The 12993-nt window shown below is 52.1% G+C and overlaps 2 protein-coding genes across 3 annotated transcripts in view; both read left to right on the forward strand.

The window, feature by feature from the left end:
- DNAH2 (dynein axonemal heavy chain 2) overlaps positions 1–2771 on the forward strand; it is a 150159-nt gene extending 147388 nt beyond the window's left edge. Inside the window, exons 86-88 of the mRNA XM_083472428.1 lie at positions 667–741; positions 847–997; positions 2507–2771. Coding sequence (XP_083328554.1) covers positions 667–741; positions 847–997; positions 2507–2661 — 381 coding nt within the window. The 3' untranslated portion in view covers positions 2662–2771. The remainder of the gene's footprint in view (positions 1–666; positions 742–846; positions 998–2506) is intronic.
- Positions 2772–3712: 941 nt separating this feature from the next.
- Positions 3713–12993, forward strand: part of KDM6B (lysine demethylase 6B) — a 103377-nt gene continuing 94096 nt past the window's right edge. For both annotated transcript variants that reach the window (XM_083472453.1, XM_083472458.1), the window contains exon 1: positions 3713–4095. The gene's annotated coding sequence lies outside the window, so the exon portion shown is untranslated. The remainder of the gene's footprint in view (positions 4096–12993) is intronic.

Below are 12993 nucleotides of genomic sequence, written 5' to 3' on the forward strand. Positions count from 1 at the left end.
TAAGCCAGCCTTCCTCCATCTTAAGTCCCCATTTGTTGTTGGACTACAACTCCCATCATCCCTGACCGCTGGTCCTGCGAGCTAGAGATGATGGGGGTTGTACTCTGGAAGAATGGCAGATGAAGGTGATTGACTACATGGAATTGGCAGAAATGACTGGCAGAATCTGAGACCAGGGAGAAGAGTTGGCGGAGGAAGATTGGAAGAAATTTAAGGACTATCTACAGAAATATTGTAAAATTGATGAATGTTAGAAGAATGTTGGAAAGAAACTAAGGGGTTTCCAGCTGTAATGCAGATATGAAAGAAAAAAAGTTTACAAATGGGTTAAAGCTTAATGGTAAGGATTTGCTGAACTAACAAATTGAAGTGGAATACAAAGAAGGGAGGTATGAGGAGGTCTGGGGAAATAAGCGTAAGGAAGATATGTTATGGAAAATTGTTTGTTTTTTAATTTTTATGTTGTATTTTGTTCCCCCCCCCATTTCTATTGTTATATTTTAAAAACTTTAATAAATATATTTTTTTAAAAAAGAGAGAGATGATGGGGGTTGTAGTCCAACAACAGCCGGGGACTTAAGATGGAGAAAGGCTGGCTTAGGGGGAGAGACCCCTGGGCTGCAGAAGCATCTCACGTGGCTCCCTCCTCGTCCTGATCCCTTTCAGATCTCTGTGGACACGCTCTCCTGGGAGTTCATTGTCTCCACTGTGGATGACAACAACCTTGTCTACCCGCCCAAGGTATGTGCCTCTCGCAGGGCATACGTTGCCAGGGGTGGGGTGGGGGAGTTCAGGAGCCTAGGACCCCCTGAGCCAGCCCTGCGTGGTCTCCCTCTCCTCTCTTAGGAAGGGGTGTGGGTGCGAGGTCTCTACCTGGAGGGCGCTGGCTGGGACAAGAAGAACTCCTGCCTGATGGATGCGGAGCCCATGCAGCTGGTCTGCCCCATCCCTACCATCCACTTCAAGCCCGTGGAGAACAAGAAGAAGAGCGGCAAAGGTGGGTCTCGCGGAGGGTGGGCCACGGGTCACCCATGGGTGCGAGGAAGCTGCCGTAGGCTGCCTCAGACTCCTCGCCCCCCTTGCTCTGTTACCGCCTGCTCCAGCCTTTGCCAAGCTGGCGCCCTCTGGCTCTTTCAAGACCACAACTTTGTCCTCCAAGGCAGCTGGACGGCACCAGGTCAGAGGCCAAAGTTGGCAGTGTTTGTCTCTCCAGGGTTATCTCCATCCCCGACTATGGAGCCTCTTTAAGCACCTAGTCAAAATAAAAAAATTCCTTCCAGTAGCACCTTAAAGACCAACTAAGTTAATTCTTGGTATGAGCTTTCGTGTGCATGCACACTTCTTCAGATACACTGAAACAGAAGTTGCCAGCTCCTTCTATATAGTGAGAAGGTGGGGAGGGGTATTACTCAGAAGGGTGGTGGGAATGGGAGATTGGCAGATAGCTGAGATGAGCCTGTTGACGACTCTTAACGACTCTTAACTCTTAAGGACTGCAATAGGTCTTACAGGAAAAGTAATACCCCTCCCCACCTTCTCACTATATAGAAGGATCTGGCAACTTCTGTTTCAGTGTATCTGAAGAAGTGTGCATGCACACGAAAGCTCATACCAAGAACTAACTTAGTTGGTCTTTAAGGTGCTAATGGAAGGAATTTTTTTATTTTGACTATGGCAGACCAACACGGCTACCTATCTGTATCTTTAAGCTCCTGTTGGTGGGGACCCATGGCAACCTCCCATTTGCAGAATGCCCTCCCTGGTGAGGTGCCCCACTCTCCCCCAATATTAACACTCAGGAGAAATGTCAAAACAGACCCGTTTAGCCAGAGTTTGAGGGAGGAGGCAGCCAGAGGAGAGAGTGCTCCTGTCTTGATTGCAGACTTCCCTTTGGCCACTGTGGGAACACGATGCCGGCCTAGATGGGCCTCTTTTGGCTTGATCCAGCAGCCAGACTCTCCTTATGTTCCTAAGAAAGCTCCATCTACATGAGAACAGGGCCTTTTCTGCAGTGGCTCCCCGTTGTGGGATGCTCTCCCCAAGGACTGTCACCTGGTGCCCTTATTATACACCTTTAGGTGCCAGGCAAAAACGTCCCTCTTTAACCAGGCCTTTGGCTGACTAACATCCTCTATGTGTTTTTGGGAGGGGGTGTTATTGGTTCGTGTTGTTTTTCTTCATGTTATTATGATGTATTTTGTATTTTTATCTTGTATTTTTATGCTGTCAACTGCCCTGACATCTTTTTTTTTAAAAAAGTCTTTTTTATTGATTTTGATTAAATAAAGGAATAAACAAACCATAAACAAAAACATCTTTGGATGAAGGGCAGTATACACATTTAATAAATGAATTAAAATAAGTCCTGAACTTAGAAGTTTAGGGTAGGTTTTTAACTGGTATTTAGAAGGTTGTTTCCAACCGTTGTAATTGCATTTGTATGGATATGCTTGCCACCCTGTGAGCTGGGCATAAATCTAATGACTAAATATATAAATGTCTCTAGGGATGTACGCCTGCCCTTGCTACTACTACCCCAACCGGGCTGGCACTGCCGGGCGCCCTTCCTTTGTGATTGGCATCGACCTGCGGTCCGGAGCCATGCCCTCTGACCATTGGATCAAAAGAGGCACAGCCTTGCTGATGAGTTTGGATACTTGAAGACACCCCCCCATATATGCACCCCTTTCTCCAAAGGAACCTTGCTTCTCTGACTCCCCCCACCCCCCAGTTTTAGGTAAAATTAAAATAAAGCTATTTTGTTTACAGTCTCCTTTGTGTCTGTCCTCTACTCGACACGGGAAATCCCCATCTCAGGGGATTAGATCACCTTCTGGGTCAGACAAAACTTTAGGCTGCCTCCACACCAAACACTGAAAGCACATTCTCTGTGCCCCCTCCGCGCCTGGGAACTGTAGTACACGCCTTGCAGAGATGCAACTCCCAGCAGGATTCTTGGAAAGGGAGGAGATGTCTTTTAAACGTAGGGTATGGAAACGCCAGCGATGGGGCAGAAGAGCTGCTCTTTGGGGCCCTCGAGGTTGTGGCGCTGCGGGGGCCAAGTTCACTGGAGCCCGCCTGTTTGTGAGATGGGCGTGGGGCTCCTGAGAAAGGGCCGCTCCGTGGTGCCAAGAGCCAAGCAGGCCAAGAGAGAAGGAAATACCATTCTGATGATGACACACGGCTGGCAGAGAGGAGCCAAATGTCCTTTCCATTGGCAGGCACAAGTGCGGGGGGGAGGAGGGGGCGTCCCAGTAGCAACTGGGGAGCAATGGCCAGTTGAGAAGGAGGATCTGGGAGGGAGGGCGGCAGTGGGGCAAATACAACGATGATGGGGGGCAGCGCTTTGTCCGGGGGTCTCTGGGGAGGGTATATGCTGGAGGAGAGAACCCTGCTCCTCCTGGAAGGGGCAGGTTTTCCTTCGTCCGGGGTGGGTCTGGATGACCCCTGGGTGCCCCTCCGCCCATTCCGTGCACGAGGCGGCCTCCTCCTCCTCCTCCCCTGGAGAAGAGGGCGAGCCGGGTTGGACTTTGGCCTTGAATTCCCCCTCCCCTTGCAGGCCACGAAACTTTCCCTCCGCTGCGTTTCCAGCGGGAGCCCCTCGTGCGCTTTTACGCGCTGGCGGGGAGCCTCGGCGGCGCCTCTCTGCTTCTCCGCGCGGGGAGCGAGGCTGGCCCGGGCTCCGGGGGAGGAGGAGCGGCGGGAGAGGGAGAGGGGCGGGCGCAGGGCGGAGGGACGCTCGGATCCTGCCCAGGGAACAGAATTGACACGAGCGAGGGCGGGGCAGGCGGAGGCGCCGAGCGCGTGTTTGCGTTGGGGAAATGGAACTGCGCAACCGGAGAGCGGACTTTTCCAGGCGCGGAGCCCCCGCTTTTCCTGCGGGCGGGCGCGCAGCCGCCCCGGACTCCGTCCCTCCCTCTTTCCCCGGCCCGATGCAAAGTTCCCGCCGGCCCGCGGAGGGGGGCGGACGGAGGATGCTCGTCCCGGCGCCCGGGGGGCACAGCAGCTTGGCCAAGGGACGCGCGGGGAGCGCGCAGAGTGGTCTCCAGCCTCCTTCTCCTCCGCGGGCGCGCACGCCAGCCAGCCCACCCCCAGGTAAGAGGGCGCAGGGGGTGTTGCCCCTGCCTTGCAGCACGAGGGCGCCTCGTTTTCCACTTGCAAGTTTGTTTGCGTATTTATCGGCTGCGTTTGCAAGCCCGCCTTCTTTGCAGGACCTCACGGGGGCGCGCGGAGCTCTCCTCCGTTTGATCCTCCCAGCAACCCTGCGAGGTAGGAGAGACGGGGCGCGAGTGTGGCCCGAACGACGCCCACAACCCGGGCAAAGTGGGCGATCTGAAATCGGGTCTCTCCCATGGGTCTCCCCCACCCCCAGCAAGGGGCGCGCGGGGCTTTCGCTTTCCCCGACCCCGCGATGATGGCGAAGGCGGGCTGCGCCTTTGGCAATTTCCCTTTTTCTTCCTTGGGAACAGGGCGGGGCTGGCGGGAAGCCGTGCAAAAAGATGAGCCAGAGGCGGACGGTGCAAGGGCGGAGTGGGGGGGAGGGGGAGAGATGAAACGGGGATCAAACTTGCCTTTCCTTCTTGCAGATCTGAAGGGTGTGGGGAGGTGGCCAACTTGCTTGTTTTTAATAACTGCAACGGATAGAACATATGGAACACGTATATGCGCGAAGCTGTGTTCTACTGACTCAGACCTTTGGTCCATCATCTCGCTCAGTCTTGCCTTACACTGGCTGGCCGGCAGGAAGCATGTCAGGGTTTTAGGCGGGATCCATAGAATTGTAGGGCTGGTGGGAACCCTTGAGTCATCTAGTCCAGCCTGCAGATTGAATTTGGGATCTTATGCATGCGAGGAAGATGCTCTAACCACTGAGCCACTACCTCTTATGGGGGGGGGGAAGGCTTCCTTTCCCTTTAAAAGCTGATCTGAAATGGGAGTCCCTTGATTGTTGGGCCTTGAGGGATGTCTGGGCTTGTGTTTTGGAACCACTTATGGGATGGCTTATATTTCTCTCCCCCACCACTCTGAGCACTTCCCCTCCTTTTCCCCTCCCACCCCTGCAGGGGTCAAAGCTTAGCACCTGGGAAGGGGGTTAGTGCCATCCCTGTATTTTCACGCCTACTTCCTTTAAAGAGGGGATTATTCCCCCTTCCCCTTAAACTTGCCTCCATTTTGTGCCGCACACCTCTGCTTGACCCTATACCATCCCTCCTGCCATATGCAGAATACCACCAAGGCTTTTAGCATGGGGCAAGGGGGTGGACTGGATGGCCTTTGGGGGACCCCCCCTTTTTAAAAAAAGGCTAGTTTCTTCTCCCAGTCCCACCACCTGCTCCAGCTGGTAAGGGAGCCTTGAGAGGGCTTGATGGCGGAGTGCCCGGTCGCCTGGGTTCTGGGTTCCAGTTAGGCTGTGCATGGGAATTTGGTTCTAGGCAGAGGTGAAATGCGATGCGGGTGGCAGGCAGCCAAGATCCCTGCATTCTCTGGGGAGGAAGTGCAGTATAATAGGGGGGGCATGGGGTATACAGTGGGAGCTACCCCGGTGGTATTTCTATCCAAATATTTAATTGAGGCTAAACCAGTGGCTCCCGAACCATCAACCCCTACCCTATAAAAGGCATTGTTCAGAAGAGCGCTTTGCATGGCCCACTATCGCAATAAAATTCAAAACCTAAGGGGAGGGGTTTTAGAAGGAATCCTCTCGTGTAGCTTCCTACTGAGCAGCTCAGAAATGTGATACCAGCCTGAGAGTGTGGCTCTGGTTTTAAGGCAGGCACGCTTCTGAACACCACTTGCTGGAAAGGGCAGGAGAGGAAAGCCTTCTTCTGCTCGGGTCCTGCGTGCGAGTTTTCCCACTGGCGCCTGGTTGGCCACTGTGAGAAGAGAGTGCCATTCTCGGCGTGGCGCTTGTCCTGTGCGAGCTTTTGAGTTCCACAGAACTGTTCTTCGGATAGGTGAAAAGAATGCAGTGTCACTCAATAGCTTGCTTGCATGTCCCAAGCTTGCTGAAGCTGGTCTGGTTATTATGGGGTGTCCTCTCATTTTGCCTGCAGTGTGTTTGTTGATCACCTGCAGGCATTTTTCCAAGTGCCACCAGGCTTAGGATCAAATGTCTGTTGACTCTTGTAAGCAAATCCCCTGTGACGTGGCTCAGCCCTGGAATGTGGGCAGGAAGGAGTGAGTGGCTCTGGAGCACGTGCAGAATGCCTTTGCCTCTGAGCTGAGCAATGACCAGCCACCTCCGGGTGGGATGGTGTGTCCAGTCCGATGTGGGTCTCACTCTTTAGCCTTCAACCCAGGAGTCCTGCCTCTCGAAGGATGAGCAGGCCATGAGGATCAGGGCCGGCTCAGCCATGAGGCAAGGTGAGGCGGCCTCAGGCGGCAAGATCACCAGGGGCAGCAGATCCGGCCTCCCAGGAATGAATATCCTGCTGCTGTTTTTGCAGCTTGGCTGCTCTCCCTGCAGATCAAGACCGGCTGCCATGGCAGCCGATCTGATCTCTGCACAATTCCATTTTAGGATCGAGGCTTGTAGATCCATTCATAAGAATGCGAAAGCGCCTTTTTTAAAAAATGGAATAACAATGATCTTCACTGCAGTCGCTGCAAATAGCGTTCTTTGGCCTGGGAGGCTGGAGCCAGCTGCGCTTTCAGCCGATGTCCACAAGAGGGAGAGCCAAGACCATGGAAAAAGGCGAGATAATTCCCGCCCCCTTTAACCCCAAATACACAAGCTCCAGTTCCCTGCTGGGGGATTAGAGTCTGTAAAGCTCTTAAATCTGAGCCATCGTGGAGCTTAGTGCTGGGACTGGGAGATTCAGGACAGATTAAAGGGAGCACTTCTTTTGCACAGCACATTGTTGAACTACGGAACTCGCTGCTGCAGGAAGCAGGGACGGCCGCCAAACTAGGTGGCTGCTAGCTAGCCCTGATGTCTCATCTTCTGCCTGCACAACTCAATGCTGGATCAGGCTCTTTTTGTGTTCTTATGTCCAGATTTTCCCCCTCCTGAGGTTTGCAGCAAACGTATGTGAACAATGCAGGCTCGTAAGCATGTGCAGAGTGCATTTCTAGCTGAGAAATGCAGGTAGGATAAAAGATAAAAGCTGTTGAGCATGTATAAATGTGGTTCTTTCCTCCCCCCAGCCAAACCAGTCACAACCAGTTCTCTAGCTCTTCACAACAGCCCTTTGCGGTAGGCTCAGTCTGGGAGACGGCGGCTGGCTTTCGAGGTTGTCCGGTGACCTTCGTGGCCGAGTGGGGATTTGAACCCAGGTCCCTCCCAGGTCTTAGTCCAGCACTCTGAAGCGCTGCACAACACAGGCTCTCTGTGCATGCTCAGGGCACCCTTTGCCAACGGAAAGCTACTTTGGCTGGGGTGATGAGAATCACTGTGCAAAATATCCGGGAGGTTGCAAAAGCTGGCAATTAGGGGGCAATTGGGGGCAGCTGACCGGGCAGGCGGAAACCTCAGGAGGGATGCAGTGGGGTGCCCCATAGCAGAGGTTCTTTCCGTTTGGTTTTTCCTTCTCAGCCGCGAGAGGTAAGCTTGCAAGCCGCTATTTTGCCGCCGCCACACAATGCCGGGGGGTTTGGGCAAACCTTCAGCCTCGATCCTTTTATTTCTCCAGGGGAGGCCGGGGTAATTCCGCTACTAATTATAGTTTTCAGCCAATTTAGCCGGGCGCCTCTAGCCCCTCCCAGTTCCAGCCCCATATGCTCTTGCGAGGGGAACCGTAAGGCGGAGGCGTTGGGCTTAATGAGCAGGTGTTGAGAAGATGTTTGGCAAACGCCCCGGTCTCAAATCTCATCTCTTAGGGACTAGGCTCTTGTTAATGCGTCTGTGAATCGCGGTCCCCTGGCGCTGTGGTTTCTGGAGAACCAGATGTAGAAGCCATCATCTGAGCTGGGGGGGGGGGCGTGCAGAAGAGAGAAGTCGGATTGCCTGTCTTCCTTAGGTTTGGTTGGGTGAAGCCCCCCCACCACAAAAAAAATCAAATTTATTTCATTTACCCTAGGAAAGAGCAAGCCAAGGTCAAGTTTTGTACGGGGGGAGCCTTTTCTCTCCCCCTAAATTATTTCCGCCTTGCAACCCCTGGCCGACAAAGTGGGGGAGAATTGGCGCTGGATTTGTAGGCCCTGAACAATGGCTTTGTGACGGAGGAGGGAGCATGGCTGCCTGCCAGGCAGGCAGAAATTCACCAGGGAGTGCTTTCTGCCTCGTGAGCAGCTGTGGGAAGCGGAAAATCGGTGCCCCAAGCTTTTTATACCTGAAGGAGCGTCTCCACCCCCATCGTTCTGCCCGGACACTGAGGTCCATCTCCGAGGGCCTTCTGGCGGTTCCCTCGCTGCGATAAGTGAGGCTACAGGGAACCAGACAGAGGGCCTTCTTGGTAGTGGCGCCCGCTCTGTGGAACGCCCTCCCTTCAGATGTCAAAGAGAAAAACAACTACCAAACTTTCAGAGGACATCTGAAGGCAGCCCTGTTCAGGGAAGCTTTTAATGTTTAATAGGTTATTGTATTTTAGTGTTCTGTTGGAAACCCAGCCAGATGGGCAGGGTATAAATTATTATTATTATTATTATTATTATTATTATTATTATTATTATTATTATTATTTCCGGCTGCATAAACTTCGAAACTGATGCATGTCCAAAAGATCTGGAGGGGGCCAGTCTGAGGGGAGGCCGGCCCTTGCTTCTCGGTACAATTAACGCTCTATCATTCCCTCCCTGTGGTGCAACCCAATCTAACCGCTAGGCAGCACAGCTGTGCAAATCCACCTTGCCACACCTTTTTAGCCCTCTAGGGAGGCGATGGAGGTCCCCTGTGTGGTGTGTCTGGCTTGTTATTTGAGTGGCGGGCCACCTGTCGTGAGCAGAGGCCTGGGCCCGGCCCGGTGAGGCGAGCAACCGGATCCCCACCAGGGAGGGAGGAGGCCAAGGATTCACCTGTGTCCCAGCTGGCAGGTCGAGGCTCTCTGATCCCAGAAAAACGGCCTTTCCCCCCATAATCGGGAGGCGGCAGGATTCGAAAACGGGACCGGCTCCGGGAAAAGTGTGTGCGTCCTGCCATTGAACTATGGATCGGCCTTTTCGGCCTCATTGTCAGGACCGGAACTCGCAGCCTGGGCACGAAAATCCCCGGTGGCCTTCAGCCGTTCTCTGTCTCTCGGCCTAACCTACCTTTCAGGGTTGTTGTGAGGGAGAAACAGGCGAGGGGGGAAGCATGAGTGGTTTTAAGAGTTGAGGCTGGATAGCTAAGTCGGTAGAGCACGAGCTTCGTGATCTTCGGGTCGTGGGTTCAAGTCCCGCGTGAGGCAAAAGATTCCTGCGCTTCAGGGGGCTGGACTAGATGACTGTTGTGACCCCTTACGATTCGGTGATTCTAAGTGTATTCCAGGCTGTCAGCTTACTTATTTAACTGGTTTAAAAAATGTGTGTTTTCCGTTGCATTTGTTTCAATTTGGATTGAGTCCTGGCATGGGGAGAAAGGAGGGATATAAAGGAATTAAAAATAAAAATAAAAATTGTATGCCGCCTTGAGATGAAAGATGGGATAGAAATGCAACGGCAAATAAAAATGAAATGCAATTTTTATTCCCTTCCGGCACCGCTTTCAAGGTTTTTATTACCTCGCAAAGGAGGGGGGTTGTTAGTATCCGTGAGGATAGATCGCTCTCATCCAAACAGATGTCCTGTCCATATTTTGCGATGCAATCCCAGACAGCGCTCTGCATTGATCTCCTCCGCGCAGCACGCAGACGAACTGTGGAACTCCCTGCCACAAGACCCTGCGGTGGCCATTCATTTGGGTGGCTTCGAAAGAAGGCGAGACAAACCCATGGAGGAAAAAGCTGTAGGACTAGATTCTTAGGGTCCTCACCCCACAAATTTCGTCTTTGGGGTCTCCGGAGGTGGGTGGGGGGCTTATAGGCCTGATATTGCAGGGAGGGGGCATCCTCTAAGGTTTGTTGTGCATCGGGGTGTGAGACCTGAATGCGAATTTCTCTGGAATTGAGCGTGTTTGTTCGTTGTGAACCCCCCCGTTCCGCGTGGGAGGTCTCTCTCGCACCCCTCCTTTTTGATGTGGGTGCAAGGAGACGTTGGCTTCCTGCTCTCAGTGCACAAAACAGGAAGTCCTGCCCCCCCACCCGAAAAAAAACCCCAAAAGGTGGGTAGGAACGACCGGGCCCCAAACCTCCAGGCTTAGAAACTCAAGAGATGTAAACGAATCACCAAATGGCGCTTTAAACCCTGGGTTATAGTTGCCACGATGGAATGTCTAGGCCAGGGGCCAGCAAACTTTTTCAGCAGGGGGCCGGACTAAATTTTTTTGGGGGGAATGAACGAATTCCTATGCCCCACAAATAACGCAGAGATGCATTTTAAATAAAAGGACGCATTCTATTCATGTAAGAACACGCTGATTCCCGGACCGTCCGTGGGCCAGATTGAGAAGGGCAGGGGTCTGCAACCCGCGGCTCCGGAGCCGCATGTGGCTCTTTTACACCTTTGCCGCGGCTCCGGGGTGGATACTAGCGAGGGGAGGAGGCGCATTGTGCGCCCCGACACTCCCCACTGTGGCGGGCGCTGTACTGGCTGTGATGTCGCATGGGGGCGGTGCGTGCGTTAGTCACGCACCGTCCCGACGTCACCTTCCCGCCCGCCCGCTACATTGTAAGGGACATGTACGCTGGTCACTGCATTGAAAGGGGGCATGTACGCTGGTCACTGTTTTGAAGGGGAGTGAAGAACACACACACACACAAAGGTAACTTGTTAATTTAACGTTTATTTCTATGAGGAGGAGTAATTCTGAGGGGTCAAACAAAGAAATAATAAAAAAGTGACAAAAAACTTATAATGACGAGTTTTGCGGTTCCCAGGTTTTTTTTCTTCGGAAACGGGTCCAAGTGGCTCTTTTTGTCTTAAAGGTTGCAGACCCCTGGAGAAGGGGATTGGGCTGGATCCGGCCCCCGGGCCTTAGTTTGCCTACCCATGGTCTAGGCACCTTGTCATTTCTCCCTAGTGGAACCGTATTTTTTGCTCCATAAGGCACACCGGACCATAAGGCGCACCTAGTTTTTAGAGGGGGAAATCAAGAAAAAAAACCTTATATGAGAACAGAAATTGTGCTCCGGCAGTGCGGCAGCAGCAGGAGACCCCATTAGCTAAAGTGGTGCTTCAGGTTAAGAACAGTTTCAGGTTAAGAATGGACCTCCGGAACGAATTAAGTACTTAACCCGAGGTACCACTGTACTGTATAGTTTAAAGAAAAATCTCAAAATGGTTTGCAACACACTAAATGTCAAATAAGACAATCCGGAATGAAACAAATTCAAGCTTCAGGGAAAACGTCTTGTACCCTTCCCTTATGTGGCGTTTGGCCGTGTTTTTTTACCTGCATAATTTTTAGGAACATTCGGAAAGGGTCATTCGACAGTGGAACAGACTGCCTTGGAAGGTGGCAGCCTCTCCTCCATTGGAAGATTTTAAAATAGAGGCTGCCAGCGATTCCTCACCTGGGATTCCTGCATCGCAGAGGGTTAGACTAGTGGACCTCTGGGGACCCCTGAAATTCTGCGGTTCCATGGTGCTCAAGAATCCCTGGCAGGTGGCCCTCCAACCTCTGTTTAAAAACCTCCAGCTAAGGTCAGTCTCCTCTGCCTTCTGAGGTCATAGAGAGGTAGAAATGTAGAGTTGAATGGGACATCCCAGCGGTCATCTAGCCCAACCCGGAATCGCAGCTCAAGAATCCCTGGCAGATGGCCATCCAATCCCTATTTTAAAACCTTTTAGCGCATTCGCCACCTTCTGAGCCTGCTTCTTGAGACGCACAAAAAGTTCCAGCCTCGGCTGATGCAGATACCGTATATTTCGCTCTATAAGACGCACCGGACCACAAGGCACACCTAGTTTTTGGAGGAGGAAAGCAAGAAAAAAAATATTCTGAATCTCAGAAGCCAGAACAGCAAGAGGGATCGCTGCGCAGTGAAAGCAGCAATCCCTCTTGCTGTTCTGGCTTCTGGGATAGCTGCACAGCCTGCATTCGCTCCATAAGACGCACACACATTTCCCCTTTTTAGGAGGGAAAAAGTGAGTTTTATAGAGCAAAAAATACGATATTTGTTTTGGGGAGGCAGGCTTTCTCATGCATCCGACGAAACAGGCGCCGCCGGTCGACGAAATCTCCCGCCACCATAAACCGGTTCGTCGTCTTGCCGTTTGCCCTCCGGCCTGCCTCCCGGCTCCAACCGGCTGCTGGCAGGTTAATCATCAATCTTTGAGCACCTTTGCCCTCACTTGGAAAAGGAGGCGCAGGTGATTCTCCTCCTCTCCCCCCCCCACCAAAAAAACCCACCACCCTTTGTCTCCATCTGTCTGACGCTCCCTTCTCCCCAGGCGGATGTGAGTTTGTGCATCTGTGTGTGTGTGTGTGTGTGTGTGTGTGTGTGTGTGTGCAAATCTCGCACCCACATCCCTGCCCAGTTCTGCAAGTTGCTTGCATGGGAGAATTCGTGGAGCAGGAAAGCTTATTGCTCAGCAATTTGCGGGTTCCCGCACCCCAGATGTTGGGAACTCACGAGGAAGGGTGAGGCGCGGGGAGTTTTCGTGTTGCAACAGAGCTGGCCCACGCAGGTGCACCTTGCCTCTGTTCCCTGCCTGGGGATCTTCATAGCGTTGGAAGGGGTCCCCCAAAGGCCATCTAGTTCAACCCCCCGCAGTTCAGGATTCGAACCCGCAAGCCTGAGATTAAGAGCCTCGCCGGCTGAACTATGTTACGCCACAAGCCCCCTGCCTGTAGCCGCTGCAGGTTGGCAATTTATTATTATTATTATTATTATTATTATTATTATTATTGTTATTGTTATTGTTATTATCATTATTATTATTATTATTATTAAATTTAATTTATTTAACATTACTATTACAAAATATAAGCAAAATAGGCCATTTATTATTATTATTATTGTTATTAAATTTATTTAA

The sequence above is a fragment of the Podarcis liolepis genome (assembly GCF_965112155.1).
Source record: "Podarcis liolepis genome assembly, chromosome: 13".
NCBI lineage: Eukaryota > Metazoa > Chordata > Lepidosauria > Squamata > Lacertidae > Podarcis > Podarcis liolepis.